The 21,858-nt window shown below is 38.3% G+C and overlaps 1 protein-coding gene across 1 annotated transcript in view; it reads right to left on the bottom strand.

Annotated features, from left to right (window-relative positions):
• Positions 1-21,858, bottom strand: part of LOC134533492 (peroxidasin-like) — a 521,250-nt gene that overhangs the window by 80,415 nt on the left and 418,977 nt on the right. Inside the window, exons 4-5 of the mRNA XM_063371017.1 lie at positions 17,907-18,085; positions 3,517-3,678 (exon numbers count right to left, since the gene is read on the bottom strand). Coding sequence (XP_063227087.1) covers positions 3,517-3,678; positions 17,907-18,085 — 341 coding nt within the window. The remainder of the gene's footprint in view (positions 1-3,516; positions 3,679-17,906; positions 18,086-21,858) is intronic.

Below are 21,858 nucleotides of genomic sequence, written 5' to 3'. Positions count from 1 at the left end.
CAGCGACACTGGCAACGCGCTCCGCATCCATAGTCCTTCCTCTTTCCCCCCTCTCCCCCAAAAAACAACCGCCCAGCGCGCGGTGGTCCCGCGAGGCTTATCGCGCGCCGGAGAGTGACAGTGAGAGTGAGAGAGAGAGAGAAAGAGAGAGAGAGCCGAGGGCTCAGCAGAGCCAGCGGAGAGCTTGAAACTTCCTCCGACTGTGTTCCACCCTACCATTCCAACGAGATGACGAGGCAACATTTTACTCACTTTGCAGTTTCGCTTGGAAGTTATTTTTTTTTTTTTTTTTTCAAAACCCCAGTCCACGGATAAAATTACCTCGCAGTTTGGAAACATCTGAAACGAGAGTGTTCCGCGATGACGTGGTACGCGTTCTAAGCTTACGGGCTGGCTTGGGGGCGGGGGGAAAGAGAACGAACGACACAGCGTGCTCCTGTGACTGCATTGCGGACATGTTGCCGTCCCGATAAGTTAACGATTACTACGTATGTTGCAATGATGCACCCCCCACTAATATTATAAATGCGAAAGTGTGTTTGTCTTTTTGTCCTTTCACGCAGCAACGGAGAAAATGATCGATATGTTTTTCTTCCCCATATAGTTAGTTTATGAGCCAGAGAGTGACACAGACTACATATAATTACGAAATTCCATCCCTAAGGGAGTTAAAAGGGGTAAATTCATCTTTATAATAGAAAATCATAGGAGGTAGATCATAGACACCCAAACAGTGAGTTTGTGTCATTTCTGTAAGTTCGCCACACGGTCATATAGTAAGGCCTGGCAACTTTCTATCCTTCTCCTTGGTGAAACCCATCCGCTTAGTGAAGCTCGCGGCTGCTAGCGAACTAAAGGCGCCCATAAAAGTTTAGTTTGGAACTCCGTCAATAAATGGCGTTGCCTTGAATTTGTAACGCGCTATTGTTTGGTGCGTCCGTCACGTCTTGCCTAGGGGTTACCTGCCTTCCCACAAAATAAAAGCTGAAAAGGCGTCACGATTTTGCTTAAGCGTAGCCTTGATTCACCGAGATTGTGCAATCAATGGTACTTTAAAATCATGATCTCCTGTTTATCAAGTGTATGTCCTACAGACATGAAACTCAGTTCTTCAGCTAGTGTTATGATATTTTCATATTACAGCGTAACAATAAACAGCATTATAGCTGAACGTCAAACAAATAGGGGTGAATATTACCATCCCAACTATGTTATCAAAGTGATTAAAATAATAGTTAGCCTACTTTCAAATACAATAATCAATTCTCAAAACCTAGACATTTTACCCTGGTCAAATTTCGGCTTTTAATGCTCAATGCATTTAAAAACAAAATATGATATAAACTACATCAGACTACTGAGATGGAATTCTTTAATAGTGGCGACAGGTTATAAACTAATTTTTGGCGCACGCAATGGCTGTTATTTTATGAAAGAAAAACAAACATGTGGGCTTTTTATTCGGCGTAGGTTGTAAAATAACATCTATATTTAAATCTTTTTAAAAATATTTGGCCATTATCTTTTGTCCTTCGTTAGACTATTTGTTTGATTGACGTACCAATGTAATTAATTATTTTTTAGCAGTCGTGTCAGAGCTCAGTGTGATCTCGACGGCTTTATGATGCAACCTCAGAAAAGATACTTTTATTTTAATATTTGTTCTCCAAGAACCGAGGAAGTCTCCAGCGCTCTCGAGAGTGGGTTAATGGTTCAAGGCAACCGGCTGGAATACGGGCTCACAATGCGCGACAGTAATTTATGGACTCACGAGATGGAGTTGGGGAAAAATAAAATACAGCTAATTTGTTTCTGCGTTATTTAACTTGGAATGAGAGAGGCCACAGTGTTCCGAGCGAACATCGGGCCCACACAATGGACGTACTCCCTCTCCTGCCCCTCTGCCACTCTCACAAAAGTCCAGGCCCCAACTCCCAATTTCCGGCCAGAGGGGCGCAGCTTTTGGGCGCATTATCGCTTGCCGCGCTGAAACCGAGCGCACGAACGAACGAGAATGGACCCCATTGTGTAGCCGGACCCTGCCTAAACACTCGATTACAAACAAACCAATAGCGACCGGGAAAGAGGAAAAATATATTTATTTATAAAAAAAAACACTTCTTCATCCCCTTCGCTTTCGGGGATTTAAAAAAAGAGAAAAAAAGAAGAGTTAAACTGCTGCTGGTACGCGGGCAGTATCAGGCAAGGGAACACACAGGATGTGTCCGAGTTTGCTTGACAGCTCCCTTGGAAACTATTTGCCAATAAATAGTTTGTAATACTACATAAAGATATTGTAACTTTGTACAACACATGACCATAGTTATATTCGCATATATAAAATACGTTTTTCGAGATAATACTGAGTATTTCATACGAAAATCTGCATATAATTTTATATTTTTATCGGTGTTTCATCCAAAATAAAAATATTTTTTAAATCATGAAAAAAAAAATATTAGAAAATTCTAAAAATTGGACAATGTTTTGAGTGATTATGCTTATTAAAGTGCGTAGTTAATACTGGAAAGTTATTAACGTTAACTATTGGAGGTACTGGAACAGCAAAAAGCATGAATGCCGGGGCAATAATCCGAACCCAGAATTACTGCAACTGCTAAAAAAATGTTTCAACTTCAATTTACGAAGAACGCTGGTCACAAATCATCCAGGGATTTCGTAAATTTACGTAATACACTTACTTTGGAAATTAATCAAAAAGAATATCCTCGGTATATTAACGAACCTTTTCAAATACCCTCTTATTTTGTCCACTTTGGTTTATGTTTGTTTTAGAACGAAACGTACAAACTCAGAAATAAAATAAAGCGTAGTTTCTAAGATTAGGTTTCAAAGAACTCTCAGTTTATTTGAGGTTAATTCTTCGGTTGAAAGGTCCAGAAATTTAGTGTAATTTCTAACCGCGTGCGAACACCGTTTTGTACTGATACAGTTTACAAATGTCTGTGATATTACATGAACATTTCTTTTATATTTTTCCAGGGCCGGATTTAGAGGTCTGGAGGCCTCGGGGCAACAGAGGAGCGGAGCACCCCTGGCTCCAAATTATTTTCCAAATAAAATGAACAATTTTTTTTCAGTCAAGTTTTCCAATAAATAATTTATTATGAAATCAAGTAGATTCTCTTAGTATTTAAAAAAAACATATACATAAATATAATCGGAGACAAGAATTACTATGAAATTAAATTTTAGTGTTAATGAATATTTCTGTTAATATTTAACAATAATATAATCATGTATGTACAAAGTACTGTAGGTAAAGGTAAAACAGCGAAAAAAAAGATGTTTACTAGTGTTTACTTGTCGGAATTTGAAAGGTTTTTTTTCCGAAGTCTCTATTGTGGGGGCCCTCCGTTTGTGGAGGCCCCGGGGCTTTCGCCCCGGTTGCCCTCCCGTGAATCCGGCCCTGTATTTTCCAATATGAAACAAAAGGAAAGCGCAGCGCGGGCAGAAGACAAGCAGGGCGGCTGAAGGGCAAGAAGGGCAACTCACCTGGCACTCGTAGGTGCCGTTGTCCCTCTTCTGCACGTACTTGACCTGCAGCGTCCAGTCGTCCGAGCCCTCCGAGTGCAGCACCTGGAAGCGCTCGTCGTTGGTGTACGTGGACAGCCCCGACGTGAGGATGTGCCAGTCGCGGCGCCGCACCCACGAGATCTGCAACACGTAGGCCCCCCCGCCGTCAGCGCGCCGACCTTTCGGAACAAACCCTCCCTCTCGCGCGTGCAGCCGGCGTTCATCGATTTATAAGACGTTACTACGTCAAAAAGTAACACACACAGTTTTTCTGTATGATGGTGTATTTAAAAGTTTATTAATATATTTTTTTTAATATCATATAGATTGATCAATAATTATTGACGTCCTGAGCAATTATTTTGAAGTGAGTAATAAATATTATTTCATCGAAAACTTCTAAAATAATACATAACAAAACAATTGTGACTAAAATTAAACTGTCAATAATACTTCAAGAAAATATCTACCGATAAATGGTTGAACACACAACATCGGTAGGGCCTATACAACCACTCACTGACTGATACACACTTATTTCAAATATATTATGTACAAAAGTAAGATAAAATATATGTTCGTTTGAGCTTTATTTATAACATGGTGGAATGATAATGCTACAGTTACTAAAAAACTAAAACGCTTTAAACTAAAAAATAATATTTTTGCAAAACTCCGTTCCCCCGGAGAAACCCCCGGAATGGCCACCGCATGGAGAGCCCAAGAAAAGAAACGGGCTCCCCATTTGGAAGCCACCTGGAAGGTTTTTTTCTGTTCCACCCACCGTTTCTTTGGTAGCCTGACTTGTTACAAGGGATTGTATTTCTATCAGAGAAAATGCCACCATTTCATCTGAGCAATCCGCCTTGGAGGAGCCGGGGCGCGAACCCGGGTCCTACAAGTCACAAGGCAGGCGCTCTACCCCAGAACCAGAGTGGTAGAGCGGATACTTGCAGTCTTCTTAACACTGACATGATGTGACTCCACGAGTTTACTGTAGTTTCGTGTGTCATTAACACGTGCAGTACGTGCAGTAACATCTAACCTAGGTAACGAACAAATTTATGTGTTCTTATGCTGTTCGTTCAGCATGAATTGTGTAATTTCATAATAGTGAAATATAATAATTTGTATAAATAGTCTGGCAATTTTTAGTTTATTTCCTTTAAACAAACTTACAGTCCCGCTGTACTATAATTATATAGAAATATAGACGAGACTGTCGATGGTAAAGTTATTTTGAAATAAATATTAGATATTAAAAGAGTGTGTTTTGTAAAAATATGCCTGTGCTTACAACCATGAAATTATTGTATGAACATTTTATTTATTTGGCTTTAAAGCCACAGAATAGTTCACTTTATTTATATAGGCCTAACTTTTAGCTTTCTTTTGTTTTACCGTGCTTAATATGCGTAGCTAATACTGTAAAGCTATTCAAACAACTGTTTGCAAATAACTTTAAATAATGGAGGTACTAGGGCAACACAAAGCATAAATGGTAACAGTGATACAGTTATTTTCATGTAAATGTACAAATTAACAAACATGTAAGTTTACATGATTATTTCTGTTCCATATACAAAGAAAATTTACGGTGCACAACAGCAAACAGAATAACTCAATGATGAAACTTAACAGATAAAAATTAAAAAAAAGGGGGGGGGGGGTTCTGTAAAGTCGGTTTACGGACGATAATTTTACGTGATAACGTCATATCAATTTTTTTAAATTGCTGCTTATAAAAAGCCCGCCTTAACCTATTTGATATTATAGAAGATTTTCTCGCACGGTGGTTGGCCGGTTCTTGCACGCCGGTTCAGGTAGAACGTGACAATGCGTCATGCTTTTTCGTGCGTGCAGCCGATTTATAAGACGTTATCACGTCAAAAAAGTAACACGCACAGTTTTTTCTATATGATGGTGTATTTAAACGTTGATTAATTTTTCTTATTTTTTTAAAAATATCATTATGATTTATCAATAATTATTGACGTCCTGAGCATTTATTTTGAAGTGAGTAATAATTTTGTTAGTTAATGTTTATTTAGAAAATTAACATCTTTCTCTCTCTATCTCCTCGCCGTTTTACCCCTTACGATATACCTACTAACAAGTAGAGGTTTGAATTGCCAAAGAAGTTTCACTTCTAACACGTGCTCCTTTTTGTTTCCCCACGAAAAAAATTTGTTGCAAATCTGATTCGACAAAATACAACGCGGCAGCAACAATAAAAATTTTGGTTACTTCTGTGGGAAAATTAAATCTAGAAAAGAACCTGAAATTTAATTTTCTTTGAAGGAAGGGATATAGTCACTGCGGTTCACGGGCAGACGGCCTCGTCACTCCGAGGTAAAGCCGGAGAGCTGATGCGGGATTGGCCAGTGAGTGTTTGGAAAATGTATGGAGGGGGGTAAGAGGGGATGGAGAGTGAAAGTGGGCTGCGGGCGTATAGAGGATTACAGCCGGGTCGGTGGGAGGGATGGGAAATGGAGAACATGAAAACAGCCTTCATTAATCCAAGAGGCGACAGATACGCCCCTTGATGTGGGCGATAAAGATCGAAACGGCGCAGAAAAGTGGGACGGCGCGAAGGGGGGAAAAAGAGCGCACGACGGAGAGCGGAAGCAGCATCGCGGGCTTGAAACGGCCTGGAGCCGGAAACCTATCGGCTGGAAGTGGCGGCCGTCTCCCGGGACCAACCTGCGCGGTGCTCCTAGCGGCACAGAACTGAGCAGTCCACACCTGTCTGCGACTGCGCAACCACCGCGTTACTCCAGTTAGAAACCTCGGAGAAATTTAAAAAAAAATTGGTTGTCTGTAAAGTCGGTTTACGGACGATAGTTTAACGTGACGTCATAACAAACATTGATGAAATGATTGCATACTTTTATGAATAAAATTTAATCATTTTTATTGAATTATCACTATTTTGTATGGATACAAAGAAGGAGTTAAATGAAATTTACAATTTAATTGATAGATTTATTTTTTTTGCACTCATTAATTCTGATATGTTTATTACTTTAACGAAGAGATTATTTTAACTATAACTTTTATACATGTTTGCTATTTAACTTGTTCCAATCTGTGTTATTCTGTTAAGGATAGGACGATGATAGGAAAAGTAGGAAACGAACGGGAGTGTTTCAAGTTTAATGTGCCTCGAAAAAGTTAAATAGATGGTTGTTCCAATCGAGTGGAAGAGAGATAGATGCGGCGCAAGAGTACAATGAGCGCAAAGGGACACAGCATAACGGGACATTTTTTCGTGCGTGCAGCCGGCGTTCATCGATTTATTAGACGTTGTCACGTCAAAAAAAAAAAACTAACTTTAATTTCGCATGCAAATTATTAATAGAAACACAATAATGAAATGAATGGAGTGATGTTATAAAAAAGGTTTGTAAAGTATAAATGCAAAGAAAAATTATAATTTTAAAATAAATACTAAGTATTTCAATATTTAATTTTTAAATTTAGTAAAATAATCGAGATAAATTTTAATTAAAAATAAAACAAATAAATATACTGAAAGATTTTTTTAAATTTATAATTTTAGTTATTTATTGAATACTAATGTAATACTGTATAGTTGAAATAAATTATGCACCCGGGAACATAACCTAGTTTATAGAAATACACTTGAAAAATTTATAAACACAATTTTACCAATAATACTCTGTTCATTAAGTTTCAATAATTAAAAACCTATCTAATCTCATGATATTGTAACTTTTTAAGTGGCTATTTAGGCCTATTATTAATAAATTTAAATTACAGGATACTCAAACCATATCTACAAATATAATTTATAAAATTATAAGATCCGCAAGCATATAAAATTTTAGAAAAAAAATCGCAGTGGCGTCATTTCATGTTAAAAAGAGCGCTTTATATCACTAAGTTATCGGGACAATTTTAGTTCAGAGAGAAGACTAGTGTTATGAACAGTGTAATGCCATTTTCCTAACGTATTTTAAAACTTGGGATTACTTTTTACTATGACTATTTCATTTTGCCAAATATATTCCAGGGAATTTGCACTATTATAAAGTTTCGTTTGGCACATCAATACGTATGGCATGTACCCTAATGTTTAAGAAATTGTCTACATAAGGGTTTATATTTCTACACATAGGTCCACCGTCTCTGTACGACATTTCCTCTCATCGACTTCCGTTCCATTTACTTGAAATTAATCCCACCAAATACTAAGATATTCACACATCAGAAATTTCCGTTCAGTATTACACGTGCAATGTTAATGCACGTGTTCTATGTGCACGGGGAAATCTAAGCAATACTAACGAATGCAAAAAAAAAGAAAGAAAGGTGTTGAATCGCAGCAGATCAGTTGCAAGCAACTCCTCTGTTTTGTAGGTGGAAGACGAAGCGTTACGCCTCTTGGAGCGCAGGGAAGGAATGTAATTGGCAACCTGGACGCGAACCAAACGTCTGAGACGGAGCTCGTTTAAGGACACCACCAGGCATTCCTTCTCAAGGAAGCAAGGAGACACGGAGGCTGGGGAGAGGGAATGCAGGGCGCTCGTGCACTCTTACACGCTTTTGAAGCGAACGTTTTAAAAAGCAGAAGCGTTGTAACTGCATACCTTTTCATTTAATTAAAAACAATTTGTAAGCGTTTACTAATTCAAGATGAAAGTAAGTATAAAAAAATGGGTGCATGTACGTATGTATGCGCGTTAAAAGTTATACTTTCTTGGCGTAATAAAATAAACCTAGTTTTAATTTTGTGCATGCGAATAATTAATATAAACAAAATACGGACAGAACTAGAGTGATATTATAAATACGGTTGGTAAAGAATAAATAAAATAAAATTAAATAATTTAAATTTAAACTCAGTTTTCAATATTAATACATCACATGTATAACATTAATTATTTTATTTATTTAAAGAGTAAATATGCCGAATATTTATTATAATTTATAAATTTTAATTATTTATAAAATAATATCAAATAATTATTCAAATAATAATTTATCAAAAAATAAATAATACACCGACGAACACAGTCATTTCCACGGAATTCGTGTGCTGTCCGATATTTAAGTTTGAATTTGATTGTGTATGCTGTCGTCGTGTTTTCGTAAAACCTTTTAGGTTCATCGCTGGGTACATCTGTTTGACATAAGCTAATTTAAGCTTGTTCTCTGTGGGTTTATATTTTTATTTTTATTATTTATGTTGTATTTATGAATTTTTTGCATGCCAAACATTAAAAAAATCAATGGCGTATGTCAAAGACATAAAAACAAAACATCTAGGAAATATGTAGCCTACTTGATTCACAAAATAATTATTCAACTGCATAAAGTAAATAGTGGATTTTGCATGAAACAGAAAAGAAAATTGCTGAGAAATTTAAATTTTGGTCGCCAATGTTTAATACTTAAAGCAAATGTTATTTACTTTAAGGAAAAACAAATCGTCTGAAGTGTCCCAAACTGCAGGACTTCCTTTCTACGCCCTGGTGCCGCTGATGGTCCGAAGTTAGTGACTACCTCGCTGTAAGTTGTGACGTGTCTTCAACTCAGAGTAGTAAAATTAGGAGAAGAAAGCTTTTAAGTTGATAAACAGTAGCTCGAAAATAGTCTTTTAAATTTCCCTTTAAGATGCTCTGAAAAGGTACATGTACTATCAAAGTTCTATCTCTGGTAACAATCCTCCGCATTATATGAAAATTAGAAATCTACAGTCTTTAGAGTAATATTTGAAAAAAAGAACTCTCAAATGGACAAATTTTTGTAGAGACGTGCAGAATCGAGATATCCTGGTGCCATTTAAGACTCCACAAACTGCACAAACAAGTCTATGTCGTGTGTTCATTAGCTGCTGCTACATTTCACTGTCTCGTGGAGTCGCAAGTGGTCAGGGCAGATGTTTGTAGGCTTTTTTGTTGGCTATGTAGTGTGTCAAATATCCTTTAATTCCAATGACAAGATTAATTCAAGACAACAACGCGAAATATAAAAGTTCCTAACTATGAAGAATACATAAGGTATTGCCACCTTCATGTGCAAAACAACACTATTCTGTTATTTAAAATCACATTCTTAGCGAATAAGAGCTTGGAACATGTACAAATATTTCGGTTTGAAGCCACTACACGTAAATAATTTATTAATGAATCATTACGGGATTTTGGAAACGAACCAATGACCCTTCCCTCGCTACATACACACGATGATTTATTGGTTATCACAAATACCAAAGTTCCTTTGAGTTATCCCTCTTCCCCTATAACCTACTTCCCCAAAAGGGTTTCATATTTAAGGATGCAACGTTTTTCCTTGTACTTACGTCATTTCCCTGTTTTTTTTCCCGGCATGACGTCCGTTCACTCCAAATATATTTTCTCTCAGGTGTGTAACCAGAGGGTGGAGCTAACGAAAGGAGAGAAGCAGAGCGAAAATATGTGGAGGACAAGAGCAAGGAAATCAGGAGAGAGAGAGAGGAAAAAATACAGGAGTTGGGAAGGGTTCAAATAGAAGGAATGCGTCTAAGGTCGGGTGAAAAGGAAAAGGGGGGGGGGGGGGAGGGAGGATAAAGAATTCGGTATTGGATTCCCGACAGGGCTAATACTGGCCGGACGCCGAGCGGAGGTGACAGGTAGTCGGGCGAGACGCAACCTGTCCACGATGCCCCGGGGCCTTGTTCACGAGTCGACCTGCACGTAGAGACAGGAAAAAAAATTCGCGGATTCATTTCGTGATAGGCTGAAATTCAAACATGTGTACAATTCTGCTGGTTCTGCTATTGGCTCGCAGTTTAATTGGAGCTCTCTGGGCCAATGAGAGACTTATCGACCAAAGAAGCGTCGAATCACAAGCTACCCAGTGGAGACGCCTCACAAGTTAGCACCCAGTGAACACGCGTTTTTACTTGAGAAATGCAGAGGATACTGGAGGCTATCCTAAAGGTCAATGAATCCGCGAATTTTTCCGGTCCCTACCTGCACGTTGCGCGCGGCCCGTGAACAGCGGAGCACGTCTGGCCCGGCGGCGTGCTGGACAGACATTCCCTACGCCACTCGCGGCGATACCGCGGGGGGTTCATCACCTGCGGGATATTCTCTCAGCCTGAAGGCTCGCACGAGACACGGAGACGAGGGAAATCCACGGAGCTGCAACTACCCTCCTTTGGCCGGTGTCTTTCCGTCGTCAGAATCAGCTGAAGTAAACACGGATTCAACCCTTGAAACTACATACTTCCAGTGGGAGGTTTCATAAAGTGACGTGAGCGATATCTCGAAGTTAAGATGGGCTGTCGCTCTGTAGAATAATCCCGAGATCATCGAGGCTACCATTTGAAAAAATAAAAAATAAAAAATAAAGAGAGTTTCTTGTCGAGCAACTAACTGGCAAGCAATAACAAATATTAGCAACAAACTGTTAACGAGTGGGGTGCGAAGGTTTTACTTCACAATGGTTTACAATCACCGCGAATAAACACGTTTATAAATTATACATAATGACCGAAGATCATACACTCAAAACATAGAACTGTTGCAACTATTTAATACAATTTCTTGGACATACGCCATTGCAGTTTTCAACTGTTTGACATCGGAAAGATACATAAATGCAAAATAACAAATAAAAAATTAATAAATAAACCCACAGAATACAATCTTAAATCAGCTGATGTCAAACAGATGAACCCAACGATGGACCTAAACAGTATTGCGGACAACACAACGACAACAGCACAGACGAAAAAAATTTAAATGTTAAATAACAGACAGCACAAGAATTCGACGAAATGTTTTCATTTTTATTTCTTATTTTGCATTTATGAATTTTTCCTATGACAAACAGAACAAAACTGCTATGGCGTATGTTCAAGAAATTATATTCAATCAAAATATCCATTGCATGAATAATTTAAAGAATTTGACAACAATTGCAATTCAGATGAATTTAACTGAGTTACACTATTTTTTAAGTTTCTTATTTAAAGTGTAACACAAGATTATAAAATTACCACCTGCTGAAGCAATTAAACTTATATTTAGCACAGACCTATGTACAACAATCTGATCTTCTAAGCTTCACTTGATAATGAGCAAAAATTAAAGTAAGAATCGATATTTTTTTTCAAAGAATAAAACTGCAGACAAAATTGCGAAACGCTTGTTAATAGCACTCATTTGCACCAGACCATCAGAATGAGCTTATATCGTTGCACTGCACTAATCCATCCTGCCAAATGATAATTGTCACCACGAAGCCGCAGAAAAATTATTTTGATACTAATGTTCATTGAATAAATGATACAGAATAATAGCGTAAACAAATAAGTAAATAAAAAAATTGCTAATCAAGAATTATTTTACACATTAAAACAGTGTCACTTAGTCAAAAATTGTGGATCAACCACGAGAAAATAATTTTACAAATTAAGACTCAGAATCAAATATAACTCTTGTTAAAAAAAACACAAAAAAAAAACAAGAGTAGGTATATTTAAAAAATAATAGGATGTACAGTAATTCATACGGTCCAATTGTTCGTACTACATTATTATTTTATTTTATTCATAAGGAAGAGTGTGAAAGAGATTCAGTCGCGGTGACGCACAGCGCAATAAGCTAGACTTCACTACTGTGTTATTTACACGGAATGGAAGCCCGCGCCAAGGTAATTAATAGGTTTCATTTAGTTCGCCCGGGCGCTGGTATCCTCCGCGCAGGTAATGAGATTTTGTAATTACGTGAACTTGGGATTAAACTCCGTGCGGGTGAAAAAAAAAATAATTTGCCCGTGGGGGTGAGGGAGGATTTGAGGGGGGGGGGGGGGTGAGAATTGGAGTCATTCCGCTTGCTGGAACGAGCTAGCGTGCAGAATAACAACGCTTCGAAGGATCTGCCTTTATGAGCTGGCGGAGAACTGGCGCTCGCAGCTGAAGCCATCCGCATCCAGCTGAAGCCATCCGCATCCAGCTGAAGCCCCGCGTTTCGAGTTGGATCAGGAGCGAGGCGCTTTTCACAACCTAACTCCTGCCAACTGGTGTTTCGAGGTCGCTTAAAAATGATGAATTTAGTTAGTTAACTTTTTCGATTACTTTTGTAGCTATAAAGAACTAAACTTATTTCCATAACTAGACACCGGAAAATTTCGCGGATCCATTTCGTGATAGGCTGAAATTAAAACATGTGTACAATTCTGCTGGTTCTGATATTGGCTCGCTGTTTAACTGGAGCTCTCTGGGCCAATGAGATACTTATCGACCAAAGAAGCGTCGAATCACAAGCTACCCAGTGGAGACGCCTCACAATTTAGTACCCAATGAACACGCGTGTTTACTTGAGAAATGCAGAGGATAATGGAGGCTATCCTAGAGGTCATTGAATCCGCGAATTTTTCCGGTCCCTATCCATAACATATGTACCTACTCTTTTATGGTAGCCGCTTTCCGAGGCCATATTGTAATCGAAGCCACAGTCATGAGTTTCTGGCTCATTTTTTTAAAAATTCACATTACTGTAAAAGCAACATTAGGTCTTGGTCTAACGACCATGTCAAACAAACTGATTACAACTTCAGCGCGGCCTGAGAAAGACCTATGACTATTCCAGATTAATGAAAACCTTTGTGATAGGTGTCGAGATTAAAAGTTGTTTGCAATACTTCAAGACGAGTCATTTGTTATCGTGAGTAACGTAAGTAACATAAAAGCTAAATATTTCTCGGATGTTTGACGCAGCATTGCACGGCGACATAAAGTGTAAAAGGATTAAAAGTAAGGAAACCAAACTATGTTTTTATGCAGGACGTATGTGATCAACTGCAAGATTAATCACACAAAAACTTGCAAATTAATTATTTAAATAATTGTGTTCATTGTAGGTAATCTGTACAACTAACTAATTTTTTATATAATTTCAATATTAACATCATCATAATAAGTCATTAGATAATGCAAAAAAAAAGTTTTAAAGAGGGGGACTGAATGTGAGATTATATGAAATCAAACACAAAATCTTAATTTGCTATATTTTTTTCTTAAGGATATATGAAATGTGTCTTTTAAATAAAGTTCTCAACGTATTTGCAACGTTTTAACTCAGAAAAAAAATATTTTGACTATGCGGAATGCATACTTTCAAGATACTTTGCGTTTAGCCAAAATTTATTCGAAGACACTCAAAATTATGGAAATGATCACTCTAACAACATCAGGCTCTCCCCGACTGGCGGGTTACTGGAAGATGATGATGTTGATGATTTAACACCCGGCTGAGAGTTTCACAAACTTTAAACACAAAATATAAAAATTTTAAAATTTCTCCAAATATTTAAATCATATATCCCCCAAAAATTCGAATTTAATAAAACCGATATAAAATGCAAAACTTAACAAATACGAGGGAACCGGATTGGGCTTCACTAAAAAGAGGTTAATTTTTTTCCCCAACATATATTTTAAGTAAAATATCAAAAATGCCTTTAAAAAAAATTACATTCAGTGAGCTGAAAATGTTCAAATAGCATCGCCGAGTCAATACGAAAAACTTAACATTAAATAAACCTATTATATGTAATTTAAAAATTCTTAGTAACTTTTGATAACCAATTATATAAATACTATCCATGCGCATACTTGCACAACAGCATAATTTAGCGTTCGCATTCCTGCACATATATATATATATATATATATATATATATATATATATATATATATATATATTTATTTATTGATCTTGCAACCTCAGCCAAAGAAAATTACGTTTCCTATACTTAATAATACAATAATAAATAAATTTTTTATTCTGTCGCGCGTGGGCTTCACGAACATTTATTTATTTATTTATTTATTTATTTTTAATGTATGTTTGAAGAGGAACACGGTAGTGAGAGCTGCAGGGAATTCTGTGAGCCAAATGGAAAACCTGGCCACGTGTTTAACCGAAATATTTCTCTTGGATTCCGTCGGAAATATTTTGGTTTCCTCTTTTTGCGTCGCGACGGTATGTCAGCTGAGTGGCGGGAGTGTTCAGTCCCCGCTAATTGCATTTCGCCAGGACTCGCCGCGTGCGAAGGGAGAGACGTCTAAACAAGGTACCTAGCCCTCGCGGGTGTGCAGTCTGAGGGGAGAACAAGTGTGGCGCGGGGGGATAAATCAAAGGAATGGGGGGATAAAATTCGCGAAATAAAACTTTCGACAGTCACGAAAAAAAAAAAAAAAAAATAACCGTGATGCACATTAGGAAGGAAAAATAGCCCACGGACTAGTAATTAACTTACGTAAATGCCCTGCAGGAGGGGTATTTTCCACGAATCCTCATTTCATTCCACTTGACAGTTTTCGTCGGTCACATAAAAATTAATTAAAAGGTTTTACTGAACGAAATCGTTCTGAAATGTCATAATCAGTAAGGGCAATAAACTCAAATGGAAAACTACGAGTATAAATAGTATTATAACTTTGAAAATATCCATCCGAACTAAAGGCTTGCACATATCAAAAGGAATTATACGTATTTAATTTATCATTACTTCGATTACCTTTGGCAGCCAAAGTTCTTAAATAGGATTAAAATTAAAGCTTTTTAAATAGTTTTTTTAATAAAGGGCGATAAGAAAACTGGTGTAAAGATTTACAACGTTTCCACCCTCAAAATGTAATAAAATACAAAATATTATGTAAAAAATCCTTCTCAATTACTAAGAAACAGTAAAGAGTTTACATAAATAAAAACATAATTAAAATATGACATCTAATGGAATATCATTGTAATCTTATGCGAAAAAAATTAATTAGTTTTCACAATAAATTTGTAGAGTTGTTGTCTTGCTTTATTTAGGGGAAGAAATGTATGTATATGATAATTATGACGGCATGGAAATGCTCGTTTAGTGGTGTAGGGGTTGATAGGGCCAAGCGATTTTTTTGACAGATCAATCCAAGGGGTATACCTATGTTTAAAAACATTTATAACCTAATATCGAATTAGCGATTTGCACTAAATTGCATTGCTTTATGTTAAAAATGTACATATTTAATATCACGATTTTGTAATACTTGTAATTGCACACATCATTGCAAAATCATGTTTGTAACATACTGATTCTATACCTGCGAATTACTTTTATTTGTGATATCGATTCCAGCCGAAGCATCGCACTATGTTTTATTTTTGAAATGAAATTTCTTTACTGAGTGGGCTACAATATTCGAGCGTTACGAAAATTCCGATCACACGAGGGGAAAAGTTAGGTACGTGGAGGGGGGAACTGGGAGAGGAGGAGAGTGCGGCAGTGGCGACGGACGCCACTCCAACGCATGCACTAGCAGTCGAATGAGAAGACGGCAAAGGAGGTGGGATGAATACGCAGTGTAGCATGCTATATGCCAGTTGTAACGGCCGGAAGGGGTGACGGCAATGGGGGGGGGGGGAAGGTAGAATTGACGCAGCAGTGATGCAACGGAATTTTTGTAACGCTGCTTGATTTAGACAACTCGTCTGGTTTTTTTTTCTTTTCATTTGAAATTATACCCGCATCCTTACTATTCTCAATTTTTATCTCTCATAATTAGAGTCCCGGAAATTTCGCGGATTCCTCTGGCCTCAGGATAGAATTCAAGTTATAGGTGTGCTCGACCCATGTTTACTTTCCCATTGGTTGATTTCTTAGCGAGAACATTTTTATCCTTGTTATTTGGCACTACCTGATTCGCTTACTTCTCTCCTAGCTGAACATCTTTGGCTCACGGTCGTAGAGGGGCGTGTCCAGATAACTGCGGTCCAATCATGAACACAGTGCGAGAGTGTGGAGGTTTGCATTCTAGCTTGCGACTAAATGAATGCGCGAAAATTCCGTGGCTCTACTAATAATGTATCTCCATCTTTTTATAATAAGCCAAAAGTTTCACTTCTGTCGCGCGTGACACGACGCACACATTTTTTTTTATTTCTTAAGAATAATATATTGCATAAAAGTTTATGGAAAAAAGATCTCGCAAAGCCCTAGTTAATAGGTGGTTATTTATTCTTATATCATCATACTTTATCGTCTCTAATGAAACCGAAGCTGTCTAGACGGTAAGGGGCCCGTCTCGTCAAGGGTGTATTTGTGTTAGTGGGGCGGGATGATAAGCGCGACGCTCGTTGGTATTTCTAGCACGCTATAGCCTCTAAGCGCAAGGCTCTGAACTGGCGTGCAGTCTTCTCGTAGTCACAGGATAACTGTGAAATTTGAGCGGTGACCGTAACATTATATGGATGAGAAATGAAGATAAAGGTGTAATGCAAGTCCCTTAAGCTATTTCAAATATCTGTAGGCCCCTACTGGTTGTTTTACGCCTAAACATTACTCTGAAAACATGCGTTTTAGACATTTTATTTATTCTAAAAATACAGTTTAAAAACTTAATCCGAAATAAAAAGTACTTTTCGGCCCTCAGCGAACTCTTAAATGCTTTTCGTAAGCAAACCCCACTCGGATATCTTGAGTAGTTATGAAATCGCGTTGTTTTTCCTGAAGCTCTGCGCACCGTGTGTGTGCCCGGGTAGGCGGAGCCCTTAAGCGCTAATATATTCGTTCGATACCGGTGGTTCGGCGACTGGGTGGGTCGACTGAGTAACTCCAACCCAGAGAAGGTTACTTCAGGAGTCTTCCCGAGAGGAAGTCGTGGTTAGAAGACGACTGGGGGGCCGCTAAGTGGTTCCGGCGACCAAGCGCGGCTCCAGAAGGGGGGCGGTGGGGCAGATAGCCTCTCCCGAGACCAAATTTTATTGATTAGTGTATATTTATGTTTTACTTAAATACTTAATTTCATATGTTAAACTTTTATCTCATCAAAAGTTGCATGGGGAGCTACTAAGGTTCTGTATTTGAAACCTGTAATTTGTAAATAATATTCCAAGGCCAATATCTGACCAATTTCATTTTTTTTTTGCAACTACGACCTTTCTTTGTGCGATAGCTAGAGACCGGAAAAATTCGCGGATTCATTTCGTGATAGGCTGAAATTCAAACATGTGTACAATTCTGCTGGTTCTGCTCTATTGGCTCGCAGTTTAACTGGAGCTCTCTGGGCCAATGAGAGACTGTCGACTAAAAGAAGCGTCGAATCACAAGCTACCCAGTGGGGACGCCTCACTATTTATTACCCAATGAACACGCGTGTTTACTTGAGAAATGCAGAGGATAATGGAGGCTATCCTAGAGGTCATTGAATCGGAGAAATTTTCCGGTCCTTAGCGATAGCCCCTCCCGAAAAGTCATCCTGAAGCCGCCGTTGCCGGCGACCTGCCGCGGCGAAGCACACCTTCCTCCAGGAGAGAGGGAGCCCCTCCCAAACACACCCTCCCCCCTCACTCCTCAAAACTCACCGTCCTCTCGCCCAGGTTGCGCACGCGGCAGTGCAGGAAGGCCGTGCCGCCCAGCTGCACCGTGATGTTGCTGATGGTGTTGTTGTCGAAGCTGGGCTCCGTCAGGCGCTGGAACTCCTCGAAGTTGGAGTACCACAGCTGCTGCCACTCGGCGTGTCTGTGCGGCAGCTCCCTGCTCCCTGCGCACACAGAGAGAGCACGCGCGCGCGTGACGTCAGCGAACAAGTCTCCCGTCCTCTCAGCACTTCCTTACAGCTAGAGACCAGAAAAATTCGCGGATTAATTTCGTGATAGGTTGAAATTCAAACATGTGTACAATTCTGCTGGTTCTGCTATTGGCTCGCAGTTTAACTGGAGCTCTCTGGGCCAATGAGAGACTATCGACCAAAGAAGCGTCGAAGACGCCTCACAATTTAGTACCCAATGAAAATGCGTGTTTACTTGAGAAATGCAGGGGATAATGGAGTTTATCCTAGAGGTCATTGAATCCGCGAATTTTTCCGGTTCCTACTTATAGCGTCTTGGGCGGGAAGGATTGGATCCGACAGTTTTCATAACAAAACATTTTTTTAAATTTATCATAAAAATTAACATAATAAATTACCGTTAGATAATTATCATTGAAAATTTCACAGAGATCACAGATAAAAATATTTTAAATAACCTAACGTCGTGTGTACTAAACGCCAGGGTGGGGAAGTTTCTGCAGCTGTCAGTCACTGTTATCTTCGGGCATTACCACGTGTGAAAATAATGAGTGATTTGTGTGACTGGTTCAGTTCTGGAGTTATTCGAGTGTGTGGTGGTGGTGGTTTCTATACACCTGTTCCTTTTGAGCTCCTCGCATGAATAAATCACAGGGTGACGAATCTGGAGAACTATGTGGCCAAATTCGATTTGTACCACAGCCAATGACGTGGCATCTTTAAAAGCCTCATACTGTACGTGGAATTTTACAAAAACAATTCTTTCTTTTTTTCAACTTAAACGGTAGCAAATTTCTATGCTCTTAAAACCATTCAAACCAAGATGGCATATTAAAAATTATATCTCTTTCCATTAGCATCATCACTGGAGCAATACGGACAGCTGTTTGCATTGTGAAACGTCCATGATTCGCCGGATAATGGCAACGTCAAATAAACTATGTTTCTTTGAAACGTGAAGATGAACATAAGTTACAGTATTTTCCAGACAATGACACAGGGCCGTTTCAACGACACATAGCCATCTCTACGCATGCAGGCAATTCTGAAGACATGCTGTGGCTTCTTGGTTCAGGCCACGCCTAATGGTTAGATACTCTCCGAAATCACGTTGTTTCAGCCATTTTTCTGCACATCTCACTATTGGCCACGTAAGGCAGAAACTAACTTACGTACCGAAACTGTCACAACATAACAGATACGTTCCGCCATTAAAAGGTCAAGGAACCGATTTTTAATCCTTAAATTTTAAAATGGAAAATTTATTATCATAACTTAAAATACTCTAAAATAGCCGGGACATACTTTTGTTATAAATTCCAAAGAAATAAAATTTATTTTGTACAACCATTTCTTCACGGTCTTCCAACACTAAATGACTAAGGGATATAAACTGTGCCAAATTCGTGATTTAAGGGGCCGTCTAGTCGGGAAGTATGTGTGTTAGTGAGGCGGGGTGATACGAGCGATGCTCGCTGGTGCTTCTAGCGCGGTATCGCCTCTAAGCGCAAGGCTCTGAACTGGCGCGCAGTCTTAGCGTGCATACTGAAACTGAGAGATCTTAGCGGTAACCATATTATATGAAGGAGAAATGAAGATAAAGGTGTAATGCAAGTCCCTTAAGCGCCCTCAAGAATCTATACCGGTTGTTTTATACCTATAAATTACTCTGAAAACACGCCTTTTGGCTTTTATAACTGTTATAAAAATACAGTTTAAAAACTTAATCCCAAATCAAAAGTACATTTAGACCCTCAGAGAATTCTTACATGCTTTTCGTAAACAGACTCCAATCGATTATCTCTAGTAGTTTCGAAATCGCGTTGTTTTTCCTGAAGCTCTGCACTTCGTATTTGTGCCCGGGCAGACGGCGCCATTAACGTTACATAAAAAGTATAACATCATCATTTCTGCGATAAATCTCCTTCTTAAGTTGCAGGTTTGTACAAAGATGAAGTTAAATTCTTATTGTGCTTAAAGAAGCGACACCTGGAGAAATTAGTATTAGATTATTTTATTTGCATTTTAGTGTCATATGTTTTTTTTCTTTAAGGCCTGCTAATGAATATCCTTAGTAAATAGATCATTTGTGACATCATCATCATCATCATAAATATTAATCTGATATCGTGTTTTCATGTAGGCATGTTATGAATTAAATTTTAAAACATAATTTGACACTGTTTTTTGTAGATAGAAATTTAAATTGAGTGTGTGTTATTGATTATTTCAGTTTACACTTAGAAATGAATTATTAGGGATCTGATGGCAAGCGAAAGTGAGTTGGCGAGCCCACGGTATTTTCTGTTTCACAAAGGCAACGAAACAAATGACTAATTTCACGTCCAACGCTGAAAGAGGGCGTAAATATTAAACGCCCTGTCGGCATCCGCGATAACACAATTTGGCGAATTTCTGTTGGGCGCAGGCTTGGGTTTGCAATAATTAAACACGCTCGCAAATTACCGTGGGCCACCCGCATTAATTGGTTCATGTTTCCGGATTAACAAGTTCATTAGAGTGGATTAATTATGCAAGAGGTGTGTGTTTTCAAGCCAAGCGATTTATATTTTAAACGAATTCTGGCCATGTAATTAATCCCAGTGTCCTGGGTTCCTTTTCAAACAGCGAGAGATGGCAATGACTGTTCATTTCGAAATATATACCAGGGGCACACCACACCAGCTGCGGTCGTATCGTGCAAATTGGAGCTTTAGTCACGTGTTTAACACTGATAACGTGTGCCGACAGAAACATCAACTCCTCTGGATGCAAACAAAATGCTGAAATTCAACCTTGCGTAGCGATGACGGATTTTTCTATCAAACGGACGTGTATCTTAAAAATTAAATACGGGAAAAGTATAAACTGTGTGCAAACACATGCGAAAACTCCGGTAGTGACCTCACACTGCTAATGAAGTGTGGAATGCTACATTGTCGGTAAACTGTTAACAGCAGAAAAACTGCTTCAATGAAATACGGTAAAAAAAATGCTGATAACATCAGGATCTCCATTTTGTTGAATTAACATTCCTTTAATACAATATGAAAATAATTCACTTACCTACTGCGCTAACACCAATCACTGTAAAACTATTTTGTACTTTTACAAGAAAAGTCCTTGGGACCTCAGTTGTAAAACTGCAAGGCAGAGCTTTGGAAAATTACAAAAGTTACAGAGCTATGCCTTGTGGTGTTACAAGTGATATCGTTGGCAACTATGTATCACAGGGTTTTCCTTGTAAATATAAAAAAAAATAACATTTTTACAGTGTAGAACAGAACGAGGTGAGTTGGACATTAGACTCCCATTAAGAGCCATCAGGGTTCAAATGCCAATAATCATTTTGGTTTTTATAATGAACATGCATGCGATGAATTCATAGACATGGTATGTACGAACTAGGTTAATTCATTCGAGCCTGACCTATCAAATACAACTTTTCTCTTTGTAGCTGTTTTTTAATGAAACTTACTGCCCTCCTCCTTTTCACAAATCTCTCTAAGACTGTTTAGTGCTTAGTAATATCACATTTCTTGACAAAGTATTTAATTTTATAATTTACCTGCAAAAAAGTATTAACAATTAGCTAATCAATTAAAATTCGCTGCATTTCACATTGTTATTATTATGTTAATAGTATTTTTCCATTTGAACGGGTGTTACGCAGCACTGTTTGGAAGGAACACATGTATTAGAAAAACATATGCATGATAAACTCTTAACATTTTTTTTAATATCTG

This window comes from Bacillus rossius, chromosome 6 (assembly GCF_032445375.1).
Source record: "Bacillus rossius redtenbacheri isolate Brsri chromosome 6, Brsri_v3, whole genome shotgun sequence".
Classification (NCBI taxonomy): Eukaryota; Metazoa; Arthropoda; class Insecta; order Phasmatodea; family Bacillidae; genus Bacillus; species Bacillus rossius.
The sequence above is the reverse complement of the archived record's forward strand: the minus strand, read 5'-3'. Positions and strand labels throughout refer to the sequence as shown.